This window comes from Trachemys scripta, chromosome 15, assembly GCF_013100865.1.
Source record: "Trachemys scripta elegans isolate TJP31775 chromosome 15, CAS_Tse_1.0, whole genome shotgun sequence".
Classification (NCBI taxonomy): Eukaryota; Metazoa; Chordata; order Testudines; family Emydidae; genus Trachemys; species Trachemys scripta.
Window position 1 is genome coordinate 10,735,683 of NC_048312.1, and position 24,478 is coordinate 10,760,160.

Genomic DNA, 24,478 nt, shown 5'->3' on the forward strand with positions numbered 1-24,478 from the left:
CTGAACACTAAGGCCAGGGGTGGGAGGAAAAATTCTGATCTAAGTTACCTCAAATGCAGTTAGTTGAGAGTTACACTGGTGTAACTCTCATCAGGATCTGCCCAAAGGTCTCTGCTAGTCTGTATTCTCTCGGTAGCATTGGCTTGGAGTCTAAAAACCTCACACGTTATTGAGAAGCAGAGAATTTGGACTTGCCATACTATCAGTAATATTTACATCCAATTCTTTATACAGCCCTACTGCACTCCGCTTCCCGCATACCCCAGTGTAAATGTTGGGGCCTGATTCAGATCTCACATTGTTGGCGTCACAATGGTATTAAAACAAAGTAACTCCTGATTTACTCCTGTGCAAGTGAGATTTGAATCGGGGCCCAGATCCTCAGAGGTATTTAGGCATGAGATCAGGGTGCATGTGCCTAGCATGTAAATTCCTGCCTCTTCATTATTTGCCCACACAAAGGAATTTCGGAGGGGCTCATTGACTTCCAAGGGAGTTGTGTCTATGCAAAGAAGGCAGGAGGGTGAGTAAACCTTCCTTCCAGTTGTTCTTGTGTGGTATAATGTACCATTTCCAGCCTTTGGGCTTCTTAATTGCTTCATCTTTCAGCTAAACAAAGGAGACGAACGAATCTTGAGTCTTCTCTCTGCCCTACCGTGATTGGTTGCACTTGAGTCACAACTAATTAAGTGCGTGGCTAAAAGAGCTAAGACAGCCGTCTAGGTCCCCTATCTGTCTCTATGCGGGGGCAGTACAATGGATGTTGCACAAGTGCTAAAGATTCCATAACATACTTGTATGTAACTATCAGTAGATGGGCTTTTTTTTCCTATTTCCTTGCATCACTATGACCTCAGGCCGTATGCTGAGGTCATGGATGTGACTTTAGGATTATATAGAAGAAGATATCATTCTATGCCTTTTCTGCCTCTTGGGGCAGAATCAGATGGTTTGGTCCTTTTGTAAAGGTATTGGGTATCCAGAGAGCAAAAAACATCCATAGTTTGACCTAGAATGTTGTATGATATATTTTTCAGACTGGGAATGGGCAGATCTTTTGTGGGTAATAAAAAACTAGGTTGCAGCTGAAACATAACAATTAATTTTTAAAATAATTTCTCCTGTGCCAGAGTAAATCAGCTGTTTTATGTGCTTCTCTCAGTAAGGACATTAATCTTACCGGAGAGACACAGTGGGTGAGGTAATATATTTCACTGGACCAACCTCTGTTGGTGAAAGAGAAGTTGGTACCCACCTTGTCTTTCTAACATCCTGGGACTGACTCAGCTACAAAACTGCATTAATCTTATCAAGCCATTAGAGAAACAAACATGAAAACATTCCTTACTATTTCTGTCTGTTGAAATATGTATAAACGATAATTATGTTCCCCCTCATATATTGGAAAAGTCCCATTGTGTTCATGTGTGGCAGGAAGACATCTCCCAATCAGAAGCCTGTAGGTTTTCTCCTTCTTCATACCAAATGATTGGCTTTGTGGTAGCACTGTTGGAATCATGCCCCCTGGTGCTAGCAGAGTTACAAAGCCAGCTTCAGATCTGCAAAGCCAACTAGAAGAACAACACACTCACAACAACTCCCGTTAATTTCAGTGGGAACAGAACAGCTAGCTCCCCTACTTCACTTTGGAAACACAACTTGTGGTGGTTTTTTTTTTTTTAGGGGATCATAATAAATTTATAACAACCTCATTCCAGGTTGAATATTGGTGCCTGTTCAGGATTCATCCTATTTCTTTTCTATTCTTATTTTTTACTTTGCATTAGTTTGTCCATATTTTTTAAATAAACGGGAAGCAAGTCCAAACACAGTTCTTAAATGTTTTTGGTCCTTTCACAACTCAAAATAGATTTGATTTAAAACTGAAAACTTTAATGGCTGCTGGCACAGAAAGTAGACTAGTTCTTGGGGGATTTTAAAAATTAAAGAAAAGGGAAAGGTCCAAGATATTGTGATTGTTCAAATTACCTACATCTTATATTGGTTCTCAGTCTTTCATAAGGTTTCTTAGTAACCTGTGTGTATCCACAGCATAGCATGCAAACTAAAAGCATATTGCTTTTATAAGAAGTTCTCTATCCCTATTCAAAGTGTAAGTAGGTAGCCTTATTACGGCAGATATCGAATGTAGTGACAGTTGTTTCTAATGTCACCCAACGTGATCTCAAAGGTCCAACTTCTGCTCCACCATTAACTTGTACTGATGACTGATGAATAATTCAGGCTGTTGCAATAACAAGACGCAATCTGGTGGAGTTTGGAAACTCAATTTCCAGGCTTTGATGGATTTTGAATCAGACCCTGAGAGCTCTTTAAACACATTGTTAAATTAGACCATTATAAAACACTTTTCTCTGCCGAGTGGCCAATCTTTTTATTTCAGCCATGTTTGTTTCTCTCTCTCTGAGGTTTTGTTCAGCTTTTTGAGGGACCTTTGTATCCACATCTTCTTTGTCTTTTTCTGCCTGACAGCCTGTGCCTGGATGTGTGGATTGTGGGCCCGTTTCTGTTACACTACCAGGCCGTTCATTGAATAAAGGGACCATAAAGGGGACGGAAACATCCCCCTGGGAATACTCCCTGTGCAGGGGTCTTCTCTCCTGGCATATGGTTGGCTAACAGCTCTGCACCAGCCCTACTCCTGGCCCCCAGCACAGGAGGTGTGTTGTGAGGAAGAGCAGGAGGTGGGACAAAGGTGGGGAGGAGGCCTGGCCAGAATGCGCAGTGCTACCACTATTCTCTGCTTCCCCTGGCCCATGGAGAACTGTGCTCTGACTGATACTGAGGCAAGCCCTTAGCTGCCTCAGAATACAGGGAGTTCAAAGGTGTCTTCAAGCCACCTTCTCCTCCACTCCAGCACCAAGCACATGGGCAAAAGGAGTGAGAATTGTGCCCCCGTCTTTATTTAAGCCTACACTTGTGTGTACAACAACCTCTGCATAGCATATTGCGCTTGGCGGCTGAAGGATGGGAGTGACGGCAGCTTTTAATTTCCTTAAGCAGTATGTGGTAATTTATTCACATATGATACTTAAACAGTTCCTGTACTGTATGGCAGTGATGAGTCGTGACTGATTTAATTGGAGATGAAGTGCAAAGGGTTTCCATCCTCGTTTTGATGGACCAGATGCTATGGTACCATAGCTCCTGATTCCCTGCTAATATCAAGGCTCTCTAATCAGACTAATGGTATTAGCTATTAGTGAATCCGTCTAATACATTTCTATTTCCTTTGTGCACATCATGCACTGAGTGTTCCTGAAGCTGATGCTGGCCCGTGGAAAAAAAAAATCTTAAAACTTCAATGAGCCTTTATCATGACAAACTGCGTCTTTGATTTTTGATATTTTTTCTTGCAGATGCAGCCCCTGAAGTAATTAATCAACCTAAATCCATTCAAATGTGTTCAGTTTCCCTTAATGAAACCATTAGCGGAGGGCAGGAGAATGAGGTATCATAATTGCTCATAATGTGCCGGTAGTCAAATTTTGCACCTCTTCTGTCCAGAAAGGTCTTGGGGAATTTCAGCAGGTTTTATAACCTTTGTCATAGTATCTCTACATCAGTCCCACTGATGCATCATATCCCTCTATAATGATCCACTGGAAAGAGATAAACAGAAATGATGGATTGTTAAACAACTGGCACATCAACTCTGTGCTATATAACAGAGAAAATAGGACCATCATTTGTATTGGCTCTCTAGGCTTTTGCCTTCTACGGGCACAGATCGTTTTCTTTTGGCCAGTAAAGTGGAAGCATCTGATTTGTGGGTGCGTGACCCAGAAGAGACTTGGGCAGGGCTTAAATGCTCAAAGAGTATTTCCTGGGGCTCGGGGCATCAGCCCTGTGGGTTTAAAAATATTTACTGGTGCCCTGCTCCAGATTGCTCCAGCTGAATTTAAGCCATGGGCTTGGGTCTGGTCAAGGCAGGAGACCAGATTTGAGGGATGTAATGGTATCATCTGTTATGGCAAATCCATTGTTTTGGTCCAGGTTCAGAGTTTAGCTGCAATGTGAAGCAAGCCCCCAATCTTGGTAAAGCTGATGCTGTTCTCTCACACTTTCAGCATTTTCATCATCGTCCTGTTGTGATACCAGTTTAGATGAGCTGCTGGCTTTCTCCTCCTTGTGATACAGGGATAGGGTCCCAGTGCTCGGGGATCTTAGACTTGTCATCCAAGGTCAGATCAATAGCTTGTGGTCTTATTGAACACTATTGATACCCTCACCTCCAACTTTCTATTTCTCGTTGTTCATTTTATCTTATTCTACTGATTGCCTACTACTGCATGCTTGAACAGGACTGCACTCAGCCCTGGAGTAAGCGCTAATGATTCCCATTCAAATCATTGTGAGTTACAACTATAGTTATACTCAGTTATAGGCAGTACCAGGATGATGTTACACGTGCTTCATCTCATCATATGTTCACACCTTTTCTTGTTTTGTTCGTTTGTTCTAATGGCCTGGCGTTTGGTAGGCTACCATTGGATGAAAACATTGATAAATCCCAAACCACACAGTATGCTTAATGCTTGAAACTGTGCTTCCGTTTATGAGAAGTCTCTTATTCTGAGCCTGTCTCTTTAAATTAGATTTCTCCATCAGTAATTCACTCTAGTAGTTCAAGACAAACTTGATCAGAATAGAATCATTTCAAAGCAGACCGGCGAGAGCCTGAAAAGATGCTCTGTCACTTCCACAAGCTCTCTCACTCCTCCTTCACCCTCAAGTCCTTTGTTCGCACAGTTTAACGTTCTCAGGCACAAAAAATAAGTAAAGCCGTTAAGAGACTGAGGCAAAAGACTCATTTCCAAGGACATAGGATGCTAGCAATATCAAAAGAGACAGCAAAAGATGTAGTGCATTTGGGTTTTGAAGTGGCTGGCTGTGTTATTCTATGCTTATTAAACTATTAGAGAATTTTTTGAGGACTTCACTTCTTTTGTTTGTGAGTGTGCTTAAATGTCTGGCTGTCCAAAAGAGCCAATATATGGAACACACTATGGCACAAGATTTTCAAAAGTTAGGGTCTTAAGGCCGCGTGTTTAACAAAAGTGGCCTGATTTTCAAAAGTGCCAAGTACCTGTCAGAATCAGTGGGATATGGTGGGTGCTCTCTCCCTGCGAAATCAAGCTTCAGAAATCTAGGTGCCTAAGTAGGGATTGAGAGACATAACTTTAAGCCCCTATTTTGGGAAATTTTGGACTTGCTTTACAATGTGAGATAAAGCAACAGAGAGTCCTATGGCACCTTTAAGACTAACAGATGTATTGGAGCATAAGCTTTCGTGGGTGAATACCCACTTCGTCAGACATGCGTCATGCATCCGATGAAGTGGGAATTCACCCACGAAAGCTTATGCTCCAATACATCTGTTAGTCTTAAAGGTGCCACAGGACTCTCTGTTGCTTTTTACAGATCCAGACTAACACAGCTACTCCTCTGATACTGTGAGATAAAGGTGTGCACATAAATGCCTTAAGATCTGTGTAGGTTTCTTACTTATCCAGAAGTGTCAACATTCCTCCTTCTTTTATATTATAAACAAATGCATTGTCCTTTGAAAAAATATAAGAGGAAAAGGTGAACCTCAGCGTAAAATATTGTAAGACCATTTAAAAAGACAGTATGGAATTTAAACCAGTTAAACTTGAGTTGAAAATAAAACATTGGCTAGAGCATCAGGGCCCAATCTTGCTGCTTTTGATAGCAATGGCAAAAATCCTGTTGACCTGCATGCTGCAAGAATGGCCCTGGTGCTTTTGCTGACTTTTGCTCACTTTGTAGGGCTGGAAGTTAAAAGGCTGCATAAAGACTTGAAATTCTACTTAGAAGTCAGACTTGGGATGGAATCACTTGAAAAGTGAAACCGCTGTTAGCTGTGTTGAAGGTGGATTAAAAGGTTTTTACCCTTTCAGATCTGATTTCAGGCTTTCAGGTTTCCTTCTTATTTTCCCCACAGTTCACTAATGCCTGCTGGATTCCTTACATTGTTTTACAGCTTAGTAGTGTCATTGGCCATATCAAAAAAAACAAAATCGTCCTGAAAAGTTTAGCTCCAGATACTATATCCCATCTCTGCAAAGGGCCTGTATCCAAATACCACTATCCTGAACTGTGGCTCCACCCCATCTCAATGAACATCCCTGACGTCCAGTTTTAGTAAATAGTGGGTCTCATGCCTAGCAGTAAGCATTTGGACCCTTAATTAACTTGCCTGTAATATAGGTAGAAAGCAGAAACTGCCCTGGAAGCGGAGCCTTTCTGGGGTGAATTAAACTGCAAAGATTTTGTTTTATATATTAGAGTGTACAGTTAAGGTCAATGGGCTGACAATGTGCATACAAGAGTTTGTCTCATGCAGAGATTATAAGTTTGGATTTACTACATTTGAATAGGTTGTTTCTAGTTGGAGAGAATGAGCTCAGATCCTCAGGTGGTGATAACTGGCTTGTCTCCATGGACTTCACACCAGCTGAAGAGCGGGCTCTGGGTTCTTAGGAATCTCTCTAACCTCCCTGTGGTTTCATCCCAGAAATGCTTTAACAGGGCTGTGCTTGGTTTTGTGTGCAGGACACAGAAATTCTGAACACCGCGATTCTCACGGGGAAGACAGTTGCAGTGCCCATCAAAGTGGTTTCCATTGAGGAGAACAGCGCCGTGACGGACATCTCTGAATCGGTTGAATGCAAGTCCTCTGATGAGGATGTTGTCAAAGTAAGTTCCCCTCATGTGCTTGCTTCCCTGTACTTCTGCCTTTCTATACAGAAATGGGGAAGGGGAAGCAGAGCCCTGAACTGACCAATAAACCTGGCCCTGTGAATTAATTGTTCCTAGGCTTCAAATGAATAAGAAGGTGGTATGTAAAGGCACAAAAGGGAACTAGGTTCATCAGTGAAGACATTGTTGACTTTTAGTGGAAGTTGAGCATCTAACTCCCATTTGTGCCTTTGAAAATCTCTCCCTTTTGGGTTCATCTACACTGCAAAAAAAGGGCCAACTGCACCAAGTCTCAGAGCCTGGGTCAACCAACTGAGCTCACAGGTCTTGCTCTACTGGGCTAAAAATAGCAGTGTAGATGTTCAGGCTTGGGCTGGAGCCCAGGGTCTGAAACCCTCTCATCCAGCCTGAGCCCAAACATCGACTTGCTATTGTTAGCCCCATACAGTGAGCCCTGCGAGGCAGTCAACTGACGCAGACTCTGAGACGCGCTGCTGTGGATAGCAATAGATACAATGGTAACAGCCTCACAAAATTGTGTTGGTGTGTGAACCCCTTTGTTGGTATGTGAATTCCTGGGTTGGTATGTTAGCTCCTTTACCCTTGTGCAGAGAGCAAACGCAAGGCACTGTGCACCATTTTTAAGTCCCATGTAAGCCCTCAGAATAGGGCTTAAGTAGTGCATGGTCCGTGTGCAGGGGTGAATTTATCCTTAGCGCATAAATTGTAAACGCCTTGGATCAGGGATTGTCATGTATTATATGATTGTCTAGCACCGAGCACCAGAAGCACAACCTTTAAGCATTACTGCACTATAAATGTTGTATAATAATATGGCATTGACCCCATTAGGCCTACGATATGCATCTAGCAAGGCAACACCTGTGCAGCCACAGGGATTTGCAACAGATTTATTCAGATCATTGGTGTCTTATTAGCAGAAGAACCCCTGTGTGCTTGCAGCATCCTGCACTCAAGAGCTCACAATAATGCACTATGGTGGGATTTGTGTAGAAGTCTTTATTACAGCCGCGTAAACGCTGCCCCTGATTAATTTATTGTAATTACCTTCATTAGAATGAGTATTAAATGAGTTAATTCTTTAATGAATAATCATTGACACTGTTTGCCATCTTCCAACCAAGGAGACAGAGAGAAAAGAAACCAGGTGGGCTCTTTGAAATAATGGAGTGAGGACAGCAGCAGGAGGCCTCAGAGACAGTGCACAGGGCCTTTGTGCAGATGTTCCTGTGCCTCCAATGGATCCCTGGAATCTGTATAGCTAAGGGAACCAATGGACTTGGGGGAAGAAGGTTGTTCCCTGTAGAAGAAAGAGAATCACACAGAAGTTATTCATCCTCACCAGATGATGTCCATATTTGCAATGACAGTAGAGTGATGGCCAAAAATATATTAAAAACCCAGAGTAATTATTTGATGGGTTGAAGAAAATATTTGATCAAAAATTGAAAGAAAAAACAAACCCTCCTACCAAAAGAGAGCCCCCTTCAAACGATTTAATATCAGTGTTTCTTGAGCTATTGCAATTCTCAAAGCATTTGATGATCTGGAAAGGACAATGTTGTCTTGAAGTGTTATATCCTATTAGCATTTCGAGCTCTACTCTTAGGCCTGGTCGGCATCTAAAACTTGGGTCACCCTAGCTATGTCAGTCAGGGCTGTGAAAAATTCACATCCCTGAGCGACGTAAATTAGCTGGCGTAGGTTGATGGACCTAGCTATCACTTCTCAAGGGTGTGGATTTACTACAGTGGCGGAAAAACCTCTTATGTCTCTATAGTTAAGTGTAACATTTGTAGTGTAGACATACCCTCAGGCCTTTTCCCAAAGACTTTTGTCTCTACCACAAGGATTTTCCATTGCATTAGTTCAGTTTTTTAGGTGGGTTCTAAAAGCCCATCTTTCTAACCACTCTGAGGTTAAAGTGAAATAAAAAACTGGAAATTAGCGCTCAGATGTTCATTGGAGTTGAATGGAGGAATTTTAGAGATGTAATTTCTTCCTCTGATAAAATGTTCTGAAATGATTGAGATTAGTAGAGAAAGTTGTTACTTTCAGACAAATATGCAGTGCACCCGAGGGGATGCATCTATCACATGCAAATGTTAACTTCTATAAATAATAGGACCATAGGACTGGAAGGGACCTCCTGGGTCATCGAGTCCAGTCCCTGCTATCACAGGCAACCCTCTTATATAATCCCATTTATAAATTTGTCAAGCTCCATTTTTCAACTAGTTAGGTTGTTTTTCCCCACTACTCTTAAAGACTGTTCTAGAACGTCACTCCTCTGATGGTTAGAATCCTTCTTCCACTTTTCACCCTAAATTTATTCACGGCCAGTTTATTCTTGTGCCAACATTGTCTCTTAGTTCAAATAACTCTTCTCTCTGATGTGGTTATTCAGAGCAACTATATCCCTTCTCAGCCTTCATTTTGCTAGACTCTTTTAACCTACTCTCGTAAGCTAGGCCTTCCATTCCCCTGGTCATTCTAGAGCTCTTCTCTGCACCTTATTCCAGTGTGAATTCATATTTCTTGAACACGAGTGACCAGAATTATACACAGTATTCCATATGAGATCTCACCAGTGCCTTGAATAATGACATTAATGCTTCCCTCTCGCTACTGGAAATATCTCGCCTGATGCATCCTAGGATCACATTTGCCTTTTTCATGGTAGCACCACATTGGTGGCTCGTAGTCATTCTCCAATAGACCTGGCTGAATTGGTCATTCTCCTCCTCTGTCATTTCCAGTTGATGAGCCCCCAGTTTATAGCAGAAATTTGTGTTATTAGTCCCTAAGTGCATGACCTTGCCCTTCATTTCTGTTACTCCCGTCTTCAAGGTTCTGCATAATTTTCTGTTTCCCTGTGTCTGGAGGATACCTCCCAACTTTGTGTCATCAGCAAATTTCATTAGCGCACGTCTACGTTTTGTGCAAGGTAGGTCGGTTCCAAGACCAATCCTTGAGGAACTCTACTACAGGTTGAACCTCTCTAGTCCATCACCCTCGGGACCTGACCGGTGCCGAACCAAAGAATTTGCTGAACCCGGGAGTCAATATTGTAGCGAGCGGGTCTCTTTTTATTCTTATCTCGCTGAGGCGAATAAACTGAATGACACTTGCAACGCCGCCTAGTCAAGGCTTACCGGCTCGCTTCATAACAAAGTGTTAGTGTTGTTACACAGTTTTATTGTATTTGCACAAGGAAATAAGTAGATAAAGCATAAAAAACATAAAATCATGCCGGACCACGGATGTTGCCGAACCAGAGAGTGTCAAACTAGAGTAATCTCACTTAAGCTTAATAGTTCTCCTTTTAGCTTAACACATTCTCATCTCCCTTTTAACCAGTTCCTCCTCCATTTTGCAGTTCCTGTATTAATCCCCATCATCTCCATCTTTAATAATACAGCTAGTTTTAAAAAAAATTGCCGTGAAAAATTCTGAAGAAAAAGTTTTCATCTAAAATTTTTCTTTTAAAACGCTCCAGCTTTCATTGGAAATTCTGAAGAATTGTGTCCTACTTTATATCAAACTTTTCGCTTTGGTTCAGTTTTCAAAAGCCAACCCAAAATGAAAAATGCAGTTGAAAACTGAACAAAAATATTTTGAAATTTCCCATCCATTCTCTACCAAATAAATCATTGACCGTGTCGTTTTCCTGTGGAAAAATTTCATTTTGGATTTTTTCATCAAGCACAGTCTTTGAATTGAAAAATTTGGCTCTAATAAAGAACAGACTCCCGCGGTTACTGGTAAAGGAAAGTGGTATCTTCAATAAGGGTGGTGTGCTTGTGTGCACAGTTCGTACTGAACGGAAATGTCTTGGTTTTTCTGAGGAACTCTGTATTGTTTTAAATTCTATCCTATTCGGGGGGAGGGGAGGAATTGAGGGAAGATCAACCCTATGGGTATTGAAAGGCCACTCCCCTATGCTGATTCTGTTTGCTCCAACCCCTCCCACCCTCTCCCTTCCTTAGTCTTTGCAGCTCATCACGCTAACATAACCCCCAGGAAAGGATTTAAATAACAAAGATAAACTAAAATACAACTATAGAACTAACATGACTTTTGCAGCCATCACATTGTTTGCTCCGCTTGTATGTTCTTTCCCTTTCCTCTACCCTTTGTCTGACTAGCCTATTTAGATGGTAAGCTCTTCAGGGCAGGGCCCGTCACTCGCTCTGTTTGTACAATATCTAGCACAAGGTGAACATGTTCAGTTGGCCCCATTGGCACTATTGTAATAAACACGATCCATAAAAAAGGTAGGCATGTTTATAGTGGAGCCTACACAGCGAACTAAGAACTATTTGACTGGAAAAATAATATGCGGGTGCAGTAGGAGATTGACAAGAGCTGTATGAAACTCAGAGATTTCTCTGAGTTAATACAAAACATTTTTCATGTGGTTTCAGCCCGTATGGAATTTGCATTAAGCTTTGCATTCAAACAGCCTAACAATGGAAGCTGCAGGTGATCAGCACTTGTCAGGATTTGGCCCATGGTAATTAGTCACCAGGTAATTAAATGGCCCCTCGTATGATTCAAGCAAAGAGCAAGTAGGTGATATTTCTTCCCTGTGATTTGAAGTGCCATCAGAGACGAGCCCATTTGCGTTCATTTTACAATGCCCCAGGTTCGACTGCAGTGACATGATTCCAGGTAACAGGGCACAATGGTGATCTAAAAATAGAATGCGTCTGCAAGTAGCAGGTAATGCTTTCCCCAGCGATAAGACTTGTCTCTGGGCAGCTCAGTGTCCCGCCTTGATCTGCTGCCTTTCTTTTTTCTACCCCTTCAGTTTCAGCTTCTGCCAACATTATAGCTCCTTTGCTCCCAAATGTACAGTTGATTTCATGAGCTATAAAAGTGCTCGAGTGCTCCAGACCTTCACACAATGGTCCCGGCCTTTTAAAGGTGGACAAGAAATTTATTATAGCATTAAAATAAATCAGCCAAGTTCTACTTTGATCTATGTATCTGAAACCATTAATAATGATGCCAACTTCCCAATCCCAGGCATTTTTTAATCTCCTGGAAACCCAGGAAGAATTTAGCTGCTCTTGTGAATCCTTCCACACAGCTCAAATCTGACTTGGCTTCAGAGGGGGTCTGCTCACAGCCTGAACAAGGGCAAGTCCACACCAAGAAGAGCTGAGTTTGGGGAGCTTGTAACCCTTTGTATCAGTCCCGAATTAAAGAGGTTCAAACTGAGGATATTTCTCCAATCTGAGTTCATCTGCCCTTGTATGCTAGTTGTACAGCAAGGGCTCTGTTTATTCCAGAAGCTAGTCTAAGCATTTGGTTTGGGGTTTTGTCATTCTTTGACTAGCTTTCTTAGCATTGCTAAATGAGCTAAGAGGTGGTGAGATCATACTAGTGCACTCTATTGCTGTTGTTATTTATAACTGGTATGGCTGTAGGGCCTAAAGGCCCCATTCAGGATCAGTGTTTCATTGTACTACACATGATCCCTGCTCTGAAGCGCTTACAATCTGATTTCTTTTTAATTACATTTACACATTGGAGAAGGTTTCAAACCAAAACCATGGATCAAATGTAATGAATATGGATTCACACATACAGAACCAATGGCCATCACTGTGTGTTGAACCGGAGCCTTCAGCACCAAAAGCACAAGATCCTAAACTAAGGGAGTAACTTTAGTGGCTGTTAGTAAATAGCAGGCTCTTAGTCATACTGGGGCCAACCACTAGAGGGAGACATAATCACATGGACAAGGCCAATGTGTTACACAGTTATGTAAGAACTTTTAGGAACTTTTGGAACTGGATCTGGGTTCAAAATCCAAATTTCCCAGCAGTCCCTCTGTTATAATGGGCTAAAATAACCCCCAAGATCAAAACATCTCTGAACTGTTGGGAGTTGAAAATCTGTCTCAGAATTTTGGTGGTTCAGGCCCAGCTTTATTGCTAACTGTTTTGCTAATAGTAAAAGTATTAATAACACTGTCGGTGTTAAAGATTTCGAGCTGATAGTCATGAGAATTATTGGCACTCACCAAGATCACAGTATTTGCCTAAAGGCCCATTGCCTAAAGACCCGTATAATATTCTGGGAACATTAATTCCAGTGAAGTCAGCACTCACAAGAGTAAAGTGATTCAGCATGCATAAGTGTAGGAAAGGGCCTTTTCAGATTTTTGCTAGTTGTAATGGAAACACAGCTTTACAAAATCAAACCCATTCTGATAAGAGACATGATCCCTTTGCTCAGATGTCTGCTACTCAATTGTGTATCCATTCAGATTAAAGCAGGCTGGATACTACATACCGTGTAACCCATCAGAGTCTGAGTCTGACAGTAAGACAGGGAGCAATTTTCCTAAGCACATCAGTGAGTAATTGTGCACCATGCGGGGGTTTGTTAGGGAAAGCTGACTTTTAAAATTTTGTGGCTTGAGACATCGCCAGGCTCAGCCACTGGGGGAAAAACCATCAACAGTAGTGCATTTTGTGGAAGACATTTGGTTAGTCATTTCTTTAATACATCCACCCTGGAATGATGAACTGTTTGAAAGCCTTCAGTGGCATTCTTTGGCGAACTACCAGCATGGTACCCTGCTCCACAGTATTTTCAAAGGTCAGATACATTTTAAATCTCCTCCTTTATTTTGTCCCATTAATTTTATAGAAGGGGATCCTAGAGACAGACGCATATATTTGGGAATATGTTTCCCCCTTTGATTTGCAAAGGAAACTCCTGTTAGCCCCATCCACGGGCATTTTCAGAAAGAGCTGCACAGTGCTCCTCCTCGCTGACCTATTAAATTCTAGTTCCCCAGCTGAGTGGCTAAACTGCAGGAAGTAGGAGACCACTGGGCCTTGAGATCTGACCTGGAGTCAATGGCAGAGCTCCTATAGGATGAGGCCCATATTGTGTTCCTGAATGTCTCCACATGAGCCTTGTCAGGCAACCAGATACCGCGGTGATGCTGCAATAAATGTATAGATGGCCCATCACCTCATTGTCCAGCTGCTAAGTGGATAGTTACCTCCGCGGTACTGAATCTGTGGCTGTACCTACAGACAGCACAGTCACCACTTAAACTATAGACCGGAAGCATGGGGTTTAGACCCCAGCACTTTTTGTTCCCCAGCACCTTCTGTTCCAAAACCAGACCTCTATCACTTGAGCTAAGGGAGAAGATCTCTTACCTTATTACCTTGTTATGGGCTACCCCTGAGAGGGTCAATGGAGTCACACGTGCTGGAGTCAGGCTGATATTCTATCCCTTAGAGGAAAGTGGTGATGTGTTAAACACACAGTATTGTGCTGTGTGAAGAGAGAAATGGGTGTCAGTGTATGACTCTCGTCGGTGGGCACATTACAGTGCTATAGAAATGCTTGGGGTAGCTAGATCATCAGGAAAAGGCCACAGTAGCTAGCATACACCCTCCCCAACTGCCCCAGGGTTAATGTAGGGCCAGGGCCTGCTCCTGCTCCCAGCGAAGTCAATGGGAGTTTTGCTATTAACTTAAATTAGAGCAGAATCAAACTCCTCTAAGAGCCAGTTTTCTGGCCTTGAACACAGCTTGGGACACAATTCATCTCAATTCAGTGGGACTTTATTGGCATGACAAGCTAGGCAAGTGATGCCAAAGTGTAAAAAAAAGAGACGGACCCCCTCAGGTACTGGTCAGGGGTAGGAAAAGTCCACTCAGGACTACATGCTGTGTTCAGGGTTTGAGCTCTTTGTCCACTTGTCAGCAGCATCCAGAGGCAGGTTGCTATGAAGCACGATGCTATCTCTGTTATCTCAAGTTTCAAAAAGTCCTGTCCCTTTAGAAGACTTGGCACATCTTGCACGCACAGTACTTTCCTCTCAGACCTTTAAACTCCTGCTGCTCAGGGAAGGAAAAGAATCCAAACTGGCATTGCATCTCGGCATAGAGACACAGGTTTTGTACAGGACTCTACTGCAAAGTCTTCAAGCCTGGGAGGTTTTAAAGCTGCACATTATATTTTTAGTGCAGGAGATGGGAGAAAATAAAAACAAGTGACTGGCTGGAAAGAAGCAGGTTGTTCTGACCAGCTATTTTCAGCCAGGAAGAACACTCAGTTCCAATAAAAACCTCTTACAGTGAATATAATGCGATTGATTTATGAATCATCTTTTACTTAGGTCAAATAAAATTCTGTCTGGAGTTGGTTAGCTGCATGTTGGTGCTTTAGAGCTGAACAGCAGGTAGATGAATTTTTGATTAGCGAATGGATGAAATGTATAGTCTTTCTAACTCAAGACTATAAAACTAGGGAAACTTTGGCAATGAATGGGGTTTCCACACAGCTGGTGTGGTGCTGGGCAGGCTGGATTTTGAACAGTTGCTTCAATGCAATGCTTGTGAATCTCACTTCAACTGGCGAGAGTGCTGCAAAGCTCAATGAAATTATGGGGAAATCAGTGCTAAACTTTTGGTACTACCAGCTCTTCAAACTCTTCTGCCCTCCTGAGTTATGATTTGTTAGTTGCTACTAATCCACTGTTCACCAGGGATGGCTATATTTCCAACTGCTTCATCCCAAAGTACAGCATGGATTGTCAGTTCCTTGATTTTTAATGGTGGGTGGGTGGGTGGGTGGGTAGCTTTTTACAGGGAAAAGTTAGGGTTTCAGTTGAACTGCAGTAAACATTCTTAATTTGTATTTATTATTTGCATTACAGTAGCATTTGGATTCGTCAGCTGTGTTCAGGGCCCATTGTGCTGACCACTGCACAGACACATAATAAGAGATGATCCCTGCTCCAGTCTAAATGGAGAAGACAAATAAAGGAAGTAGTAGTATCCCCATTTTACATATGGCATAGAGAAGGGAAGTGACTTTCCCAAGTTCACAAAGGGAATCTGTGGCAGACTCAGGAATAGAACCCAAATTTCTCTGAGTCCCCAATCAGTGCCTTGACCATGACACCATCCTTCCTCTCGGATACTTCTTCCTTGCTCTGCTAATAGGGCGTGTTCTTGTGTATCAGATGCAAATGAAAAACTCTAAAAACAGATAATGAATAACGCAGCATGGGAATCCTTCTGATTTGCTGGTCTAAAGTCCCATCACTCTCATGCTTTTCTCCAAGTAAATGTGATGTGCCGTGTCGTATTTAGAACAGAGCTGCAAATAGAAAATATTCCTCCCGTACTTTTAAGTGTCTCATAATTTAATTGAATCAATATACATCAGCACAGCAGAGTGTCAGAAAACCAGGCTGACTGCGGACTTTCTTCTGATGCAGATCCAAAAAGATGCCAACAGGTTGTGGAGCTTTTAGAAAGGAAATGATATTACTAGAGACACGGAAAGAAAGGGAACAGAAGAATTTGAGAAAGCAGGAGCCTAATGTATAAACACAAGTCTCCAAGCATCAGCCTCTGTTTAAATTGAAACTCACAATTGGTTTAATATGAGATCCTGGAAGTCAATAGTGAAAGGTGTAAGTACACCAGCAACCCATAATATGCAAAGACCTTCCGGTATCAGAGGGGTAGGCGTGTTAGTCTGAATCTGTAAAAAGCAGCAGAGGGTCCTGTGGCACCTTATGCTCCCAATACTTCTGTTAGTCTTAAAGGTGCACAGGACCCTCTGTTGCTTTTTAAAGACCTTCCGGACACCCAAAGAAACATTGGACCATATCATTGCAGAGTTCTCTCCATGTCATCTTGTGGATTCGTTCTGCTCACTAATGGTGTGTCATTATAGAAGACCTGTACATCATAAATGAACAATCAAAGTGAAATGACGGTAACAACACCTACCACAACAGTAACAGTAACAACAGCTACAGTAAGTGCTCCAAAATCAACTTCAAAGCTGCAAAATCAAGACCTACACAGACCCCAGCCTTTGTAGCAAGGGAAGGATAACAGCGTTGTTAGGACGCTCCACCACTTTCTCCAAACTTTTATGTACTGTGCCATTGAGTCTCAACTGATGCTGCTGCAGTTAAGGATCCCTTATATTTACCCTCATTTCTCCCCCCTTTCCATCCCAGTGGGGTTAAAATCATATGCTCTTTTTAAATTACACTATGAGGAAACCTGCCATACAAGCTGTCAGCACGGTTGTGAATCTGTCATTTGCATGAGACTTGTGACCCAAGGGAAAGGTGTAAATCATTGAAGACTTACTTTTTGTAAAGTTACAAAGCAGCAAACAATGCAGCAGTTCCCATTCAAGTTAGCAGATGTGATTTGGACCAATCTTTAGTTTAAAGAAAGGAACAGTCTCTGTGCTCACCTCGGTGACCCCGTGCAAGAAATTCGCATTCACTTTGTGTGTATAGTCTGTCAGATCCCTAGCGAGCAGGACCAATCGCTTTGCATTTGCACCCTTTTCAGAAATGGTTTGACTCTAGAGTGCACAGCACAAGACAGATTTTGGGTTTGTTTGCTAATGCTGGCTTTGGAGAGTTCATGTGGCTTAGAGTCTGCAGTTCAGCTTCAACATGCTGGTCACTTGGGAGTAAATACATGCCCCGCAGTCTCAGCTGGCCATCAGTGACCTCTCTGCTCTTTTCGGTCTGTCATAGCGAATGAGATACGGTGAGTTAAATGTTCCGCTGCTGCACTGCAGATCTGCCAGCAGTCTTTGTAATGAGATTAGGGAACGTACGAGTCCTTTCCATAAGAAAGGCACTCTCTGCGAGTTTAAACCATTGAGAGGTTTATAGGTAGTTTAGTTTATTCTGACGATAGTGTGGAATATGCAGAACCTTCCAAACTAAAGGGTTCTAAATTGCTTCATAAACGATGACCCTGATCTCTGAAGATTCTCCGCGCCTTCAGTTCTAAAGGCCCAATCCTGAAGCCATTCGTGCTGGTCATTGGGAATGTTTCCCGAGGATCGATCCCAAGGAAGGAAGCCATTTTGCGTGTAGAGCATGGCAATTGTGTGCAGGCACACTGCAACGTTACAGCATAGACTACTTTGCCCATTTAGAACTACAGAAGGAAACTGTAAGGAGGGCAGAATGTTGGCTTAAATAAGTCATTAAAATATAATCATTGCCCAATTCTCTAATTATCCTTTCTACGTTAGGAATAGTCTCTAACTATTTTGAGTCTGTTTTATAGGTGGGTGCTAGCTAAAGGCAAACATTCTCAGTCTCGTTCTTGTTTGTAGAATGATCAAATAGGACTTTTCCAACAGCTAGGATCCCGTGGATGTTAAATCTCGGTTATTGCCCTTACCTCTTTCGTGCCTTCTGTATGGGAGGAGCTTGTGGCCTCATTTTTAGAGTCAATGAACACCCACAACTCCAACTGAAGTCAGTGGGCCATGCTGCCAATTATCAACTCTTCTGTTTGTTGATTCATTTTTAAAGACCCCTTGAATGCAGCATTAAAAGGCTCTGAATGTATTTCTGGGGATTATGGAACAGCTCAAAACTGAAGCTTTAGCTCTTCCCAGATGCACTCTTTTTAGCATGAAAGCATATTTTTCAAATGAATCTTATTTAAGTCTCCACTGATCAGTATCCATTCTCAGTATTGAACCTTTCCTTTGTTCCAGATGCAACACAGGCCTAGAAATAAATGGATCTGTTCTTCAGCAGACATCACCCTCTTTCCAAGAGTCAGAATCCAAGAGTCATCTACTCCTCAGAATCATGGGCCCAATCTTGGAATTCCTACTTGGGGTTGGGGTCTCGTGGGACAGTTAGTAGGACGTAAGGTAGATTTGGTGCAGAACCACCCTTATGTGAAAATCCCTAAGACTTTCATAGGGATGAAGCCTATAGAGTCACATACAAATTACTCTCAAAACCTATAGAATGTAGTAGAGAATTCTCTCCTTCCAATAGATGATTTTAAAAAATAATAATCCTATAATATTCTGTGGCAGGATATAAAACTTTATTAAATTCTAAAGGATAGTTCAAAAAGTCTATAGAAGGGTTACCACCATTGTCTGTTAAATTCTATAGGGAAGTTCTTTTCAACTTTTTTTCATTTGTGGACGCCTAAAATTTTTCAGATGGAGGTGTGGACCTCTTTGGAAATATTAGACATAGTCTGTGGATACCCCAGGGTCTGCAGACCACAGGTTGAAAACCACTATTCTATGGTAATAACCTTTCACAGATCCCTTAGACATAGTCTGTGGACCCCAGGTTGAAAACCACTAGTATAAGACTTTTCCATAAGGGTTGGAGTCTTCCATATTCGATACTGCAGTTCCATATTTCCAGAGTGACTTCAATCAGATCACTTAACCTCCTTGAATTTCTCCTTCTGAAAATAAGGGTAATGATACTTTGGTAAAAGCTATCAGATCTATAAATGAAGTGTGCTATATAATTGCTAAATGTTGCTATCCTTTATTCTTTATACTACAAGTGTTTTCAATGATATCTAAATTTTTTAAAAATATAAAAACATTTCTTTTCATTACAATATTTTTACAAAATCTTTTTAACATTTAAATTGTTCTGATAGTAACAGGCAAATGCCTATTTTAAACACCAAAACATAAGGTCCAGGATCTCTAAAATGATGCATATGGTAGAACTCCTGCATCTGTGTGCTTCACTTTTGGATGGAGCCTAAAAATGGGGCAAACGTGTCTTGAGTCTTGCCCTCCATGGCACCACAGATGTGCTCAGAAAATATTTAGTTTGTTCCCCTTTTCTACACGGATCTTGGAAGCTCATGTGCCTCCTTTCATCTTACAATGGGCCAAGGCAGTCATTTTTCATCCTGACAGGGCGTTTCCCAAGAGCAGACGGATGAATGTAAAAATATAAACTTGACTGATTAGATGCAGTGATACCAGGACTGATCCAACTCCCATTGAAGTCAAAGACTTTCCATTGACCGCTAGTTGAATTGGGTTCATGAAAAATAATAAAGTGGCTCTGTCTGATAGGAGATCCCATTGAACGTTTTAATCTCTGACAACTGGACACTGCAGCATTCTACCATGTAGGGTTGAAGTGTGGGATCTGAGTTTGGGTTTCACGCTGGCAGAGACTGTGGTCAATGTGAATACAGCATCCTCAGAAGTGAGCTCAGTGACTGACTCAGGAGCAGTCCCCGCCGCCGAATTACCGCCAAAGCTGCAGGACCGGCAGACCTCCCACAGGCGCGCCGCTGAAGGCAGCCTGACGGCCGCCCTCACAGCAACCAGCAGGCCGCCCCCCACAGCTTGCCGCCCCAGGCACGCGCTTGGTGCACTGGTGCCTGGAGCTGCCCCTGGGTACTATTCAAGTACTGCAGAACCCATCATCATAAATATGGTGCATATTCATTTATTTCAAAACCTTTTACCGTGTTTTATGACTAATTAGTTTATACAGACAGCAGAGAAAATATAAGCTTCATGAAGCCATAGTGGAAACTTTGAGAGACATTCATTGGAGAACTTCCCTTAAATACCCAGGCACCTTGCCAGAAGCCTGACAAGACAGCACAATCTGGTTTGGAACTCGTTAGAAAGGAGGAACCGTCTGAGTTGTGCCTTGTTAAGAAAAACTTGTCTGTGGGCTCAAGTTCTTCAACACTGCACCTGTGGCTTCTTCACTCTGTGAGGCCATCACCCAAAATGTCACAGGCATTTTTGCATCACTAAGAACAGATCGGGTGAGAGGCAGGAATAGGAGAAAACCAGTCTCTGTGACATGTGGTCTCCTGTCAGAAACACGAGCTTCTTATTCTCTCTCCTATTAAAAGTGTGAGTGACAGTGGGGGAAGCCGGTGTCAGGAATAGAATGCAGGTTCGGACGCTGCAGGCTATTTCACACGGCTGCTGATGCATCTCTGTCCTGTCGTGCAACGTTGCTGCTGTTATAGCCTGGGCTTTATTCTGTGACTTATCCTGAAGTGAATCAGATGGTCTGGTGGCCTGTGCTGTCATCAAATGATATTCAGAACATCAAAGAGTTCATCAGGCACGGAGCATTGAAACCAGAGTTAGGTTAGGGCCATGTAATTCGTGTCTTTGTCTAAAGTTCAATCGAGAGAGGAGATAAGATAGAAAATAATGAGGCAGTATAGTCTACCTGTTAGAGCAGTGAACTGGGATTCAGGACTTTCAAGGTGTATCTCCAAATCTGCTACTGATTCGCTGTGGCCATGGCTAAATCACTTGGGTGACATTTTTCTGAAGTGCTTCTAATATGAGGGGCCTCATGTTTAGATGCCCAGTTTTAGACACCTAAGACCAGATGAGCGGTGCTGAGCACACAAAACACAGACTCCTGCCAATGATGTCTAAAATTTGGCCTCCAAAATTACAAGCGACTTTTGGTTATTTGTGTTTCCCTGCCTCAGTTTACCAACCCATAGAATAGGGATAATAGTAGTATCCTGCTTCGCAAGGGTGCTATAAATCGTTTGAAGGACACCATGCTGTAAATGGAAAGCATTATTATGTATTACCAGCTTGCTTTGATCTTGATAATGAATTCTCTGGATATCTGTCAGACTCTTTTCATTTGTGATCTAATCAGGGTTCACACCTAGCTTTCTGGATGCAAAAGACCTAGTGCATTCAGCAGCCCGTCACCAGCTAAGCTTCTAATATGTGCTTACTGAATTCTAGTTCTGGCACATCCTACTTTCTAGTTATGAGAGCCAGACAGTCTGGAAGGCAACTGACAAGAACTAGAGTTTGAAACTTATCTCCTGTGGGGGGTGGGAGGGTGTTAATATATCTTCACTAGCAGGAAGCCTTCCCAGGACCAGTAGGTTAATGGACGGAGGCAGGACACCTACAGCTATCATAATGAGACATTTCTGTTCTTTACACTTTTAGTTCCAGGGCTTTATAGCTTGCAGACTGCTTAATTAAGGCTAAGCCAGACAGACTTTGTGATGTACACCAGGAACTGGGCTGGTACCTTGCGAACTGGTGGTGCTCAGAAACTTTTACGAATGCCATATTAAAAGCTTCTCTCCTTTTTCTTACTCCTTGTCTTTTAGAGCCCTGCCAGTGTGGGCCAAATTTAGAGCCTGTTTCCAGAGGTGAAAGAAGCTTGGGAACAGTGAAGAAGCTTACATTAGGCTAAAAGAGTCTGTCTATCTCATTAATTTCCATGCCTTTTACAAGTCATTCTTTCCACAGCTGGGTTACACAGATCTGAAATGGAGCAGATCAGTTTTTGATTCCAACCGGCTTGCAAAACCTAAGCGTCTTGGCTTCCATTTGACACAAAATGTGCCTTGCAACGTGTCTGTGCCCAACTGTATCTTAATATAAATTGCTCAGGAATCTGCGTGGATACAAAATTTGTATTCCCATCCACCTGCGAGCCGCAAACAGGGCCCACGGCTATCCGCAGATACACCTCTACTCCGATAGAGCGCTGTCCTCGGGAGCCAAAAAATCTTACCGCGTTATAGGTGAAACCGCGTTATATCGAACTTGCTTTGATCCGCTGGAATGCGCAGCCCCGCCCCACCCCAGAGCACTGCTTTACCGCGTTATATCCGAATTCGTGTTATATCAGGTCGCGTTATATCGGGGTAGAGGTATATAAAGCGGATATCTGCAGATTTGCAGAGCTCTAGGAATCTGCAACAGAGGTCAAAGCCCCAAGACAGTCCTCTCTGGCGCCCCCTTCTCTGTAGTGGAGGCAGCATTCACTTCCGTGATTGCTGAGTCCCGGTCAGAAGGTAGTGAGACTCTGCGTGAGGACATTAGGCAGTATATGCTATGAAAGGCCTTCATCATCCTGTGACAGAGCTCACTGCAGGATAACAGCCTCCGTCTGCAGGCAAGGGAGAAGTATGGGGTCTTGTCTGTGTCCAGGGCCCTCAGTAAAGAATCCCCTTTATATTCATTACAACCAAGTTCTGTTTCTGCTTTATTAGCAGGGAGCTCGCATCCCCTCCCAAATCACAAAGTTCCAGTGTACTACGGCACAGTTCTCAAAGCGGCCGCAGGACACGCTCTGGGGAGATGATTTGATGTTTCTGTTCCAGGCTGCCAGCTCGCTAAAATGTGGTTTATCACAGGATGAAACCATCCACGCCACTTGGAGCCTAAGTGGCCTTTGTTAGACGGGAGCGCAAAAAATAAAGCAAAGAGAAAGGAAGCGTCTGAGACATTTTGCTTAGCCCTGGCTTTTCGTCTCTCTCCTTTTTTTTTTTTTTTTCTTTCTCTTTTTGGTCTAAAGTTAGAAAAATAACTAGGGAAAAGTAGCTGTAATGCCAACTTTAATAAGGAAGGAAAGTGCTGAAATGGCATCAGAGAGCTCCTTCAAATTCAAAACTTTTCGCTGATCCGCTACACCGAGTGGAGCAGATCATTTGCATAAAGGTGATGGCTAAGCAGGAGCTCTCTTCATCATCTCTCACCTTTTTAGATGCAAGAGATAAAAGGACGTTTCAAAGGGGAAATGTTTTCACGGTGAAAAATGTAAACACTGGAAGGTGGGGGAGGGGAGAGAGAATGATATCACCTGTTCACACAGACAAAGTCTCTAGCATCTCACCGTCTGTCATGGGCTCAATGAATTATTGTGGACCAGAATCACAGATGGCGGGCGCTAGTCACGTTGCTTAAAGCACTTCTGGAAGGTGCTCAGATACCACAGTACAAGAAATAGACTAGAACTTCCCTATCGCTGTGCCTATAGGGAGATTAGAAGCGTGGCTGCAGCATGCTTAAACATACCTGACCTTACCTAGGTGCAGCAGCACAGATGTCCGCACAGGCTCGCCACCTGAGAATAAACCCAGAGTCTGGGGCGGGCTTGTCCAGTCCCTGCTGAAGTCCGTGCTGCCCTGGCTTCAATTCTATTGCTAACTCGAGCAAGCTAGGTCAAAGCTAGTCATCCTGAGTACAAACCTATCGGGAATTAGGGTTTGCCGGTGCTGAGCCCACGACTAGCTAGCTCCCTAGTGAGCACCAGAGAGGACACACAGCTGAATCACACTTGGCTTGCAGCAAAATCACCCGATTGGCCAGACCTCCCAGGCCTGCTCCTGCCCTGCCTCATTCCCAGTGACCCAGATCTGACCCTGGGCTCCAATTCCTGTCTTCGGTTCTAACCCCTGGCTCTGGCACCTGGCCTCTGACCCTGGGCTCCTACTCCTGCTGAAACCACTAGGCATGACTCCTGCTTTAACCACTATGCCTAACCACCCATGCCCCCGTCGCTGACAAAACCTGCCTGAACCTGTACGCAGGGCAGCTAGCACATGCCGCTGCTGCTGCTCCTGCTAGTGCAGATACGCTACTATTTTTAGCCCGCTGTCTCAATGAGAGCTAGCCCCGAGTATGTCTACATGAGCTGGGAATCACACCCCTAGCTCCTAGTGTAGACATAGCCATGCATATCTTCATGGGGAAGACACTGAATTAACCTAATGTCTGTGCAGAACAATGACCGGAAGACCAGTTTATACCCATCCAAAAAATAAGATGACTGGGATCTGATTTCCAGCTAATCTGATGTGATCTAAGGTAGTCCGTTCCTAGGTGACTCAGTCACACTTAGCGGTCCCCTGGCTCCTCCAGTAAGGAACCCGCAGTTGGTGTGAATAGCAGTTTTGAGGTTAGGTGCCGGTTAAACAGGGAGACTCTAGGCTATGCTAAATCCTGGCAGGAATCAGTGCATTTGGGTTTAGATCTGGGTTTGCTCACTGAAGCTGGGAAAACCTTTTTATTTTTTTTTTTTATTTTTTTTTTTAAACATTGTTAGGTGAGAGAAGGAAGGAGGAAGCAATCTCGCTTT

General features: G+C 43.0%; 1 protein-coding gene across 1 annotated transcript in view; it reads left to right on the plus strand.

Annotated features, from left to right (window-relative positions):
* The window catches only part of TMEM132C (transmembrane protein 132C), a 293,156-nt gene that overhangs the window by 251,544 nt on the left and 17,134 nt on the right, over positions 1-24,478 (plus strand). The window contains exon 5 of the mRNA XM_034791295.1: positions 6,601-6,744. Coding sequence (XP_034647186.1) covers positions 6,601-6,744 — 144 coding nt within the window. The remainder of the gene's footprint in view (positions 1-6,600; positions 6,745-24,478) is intronic.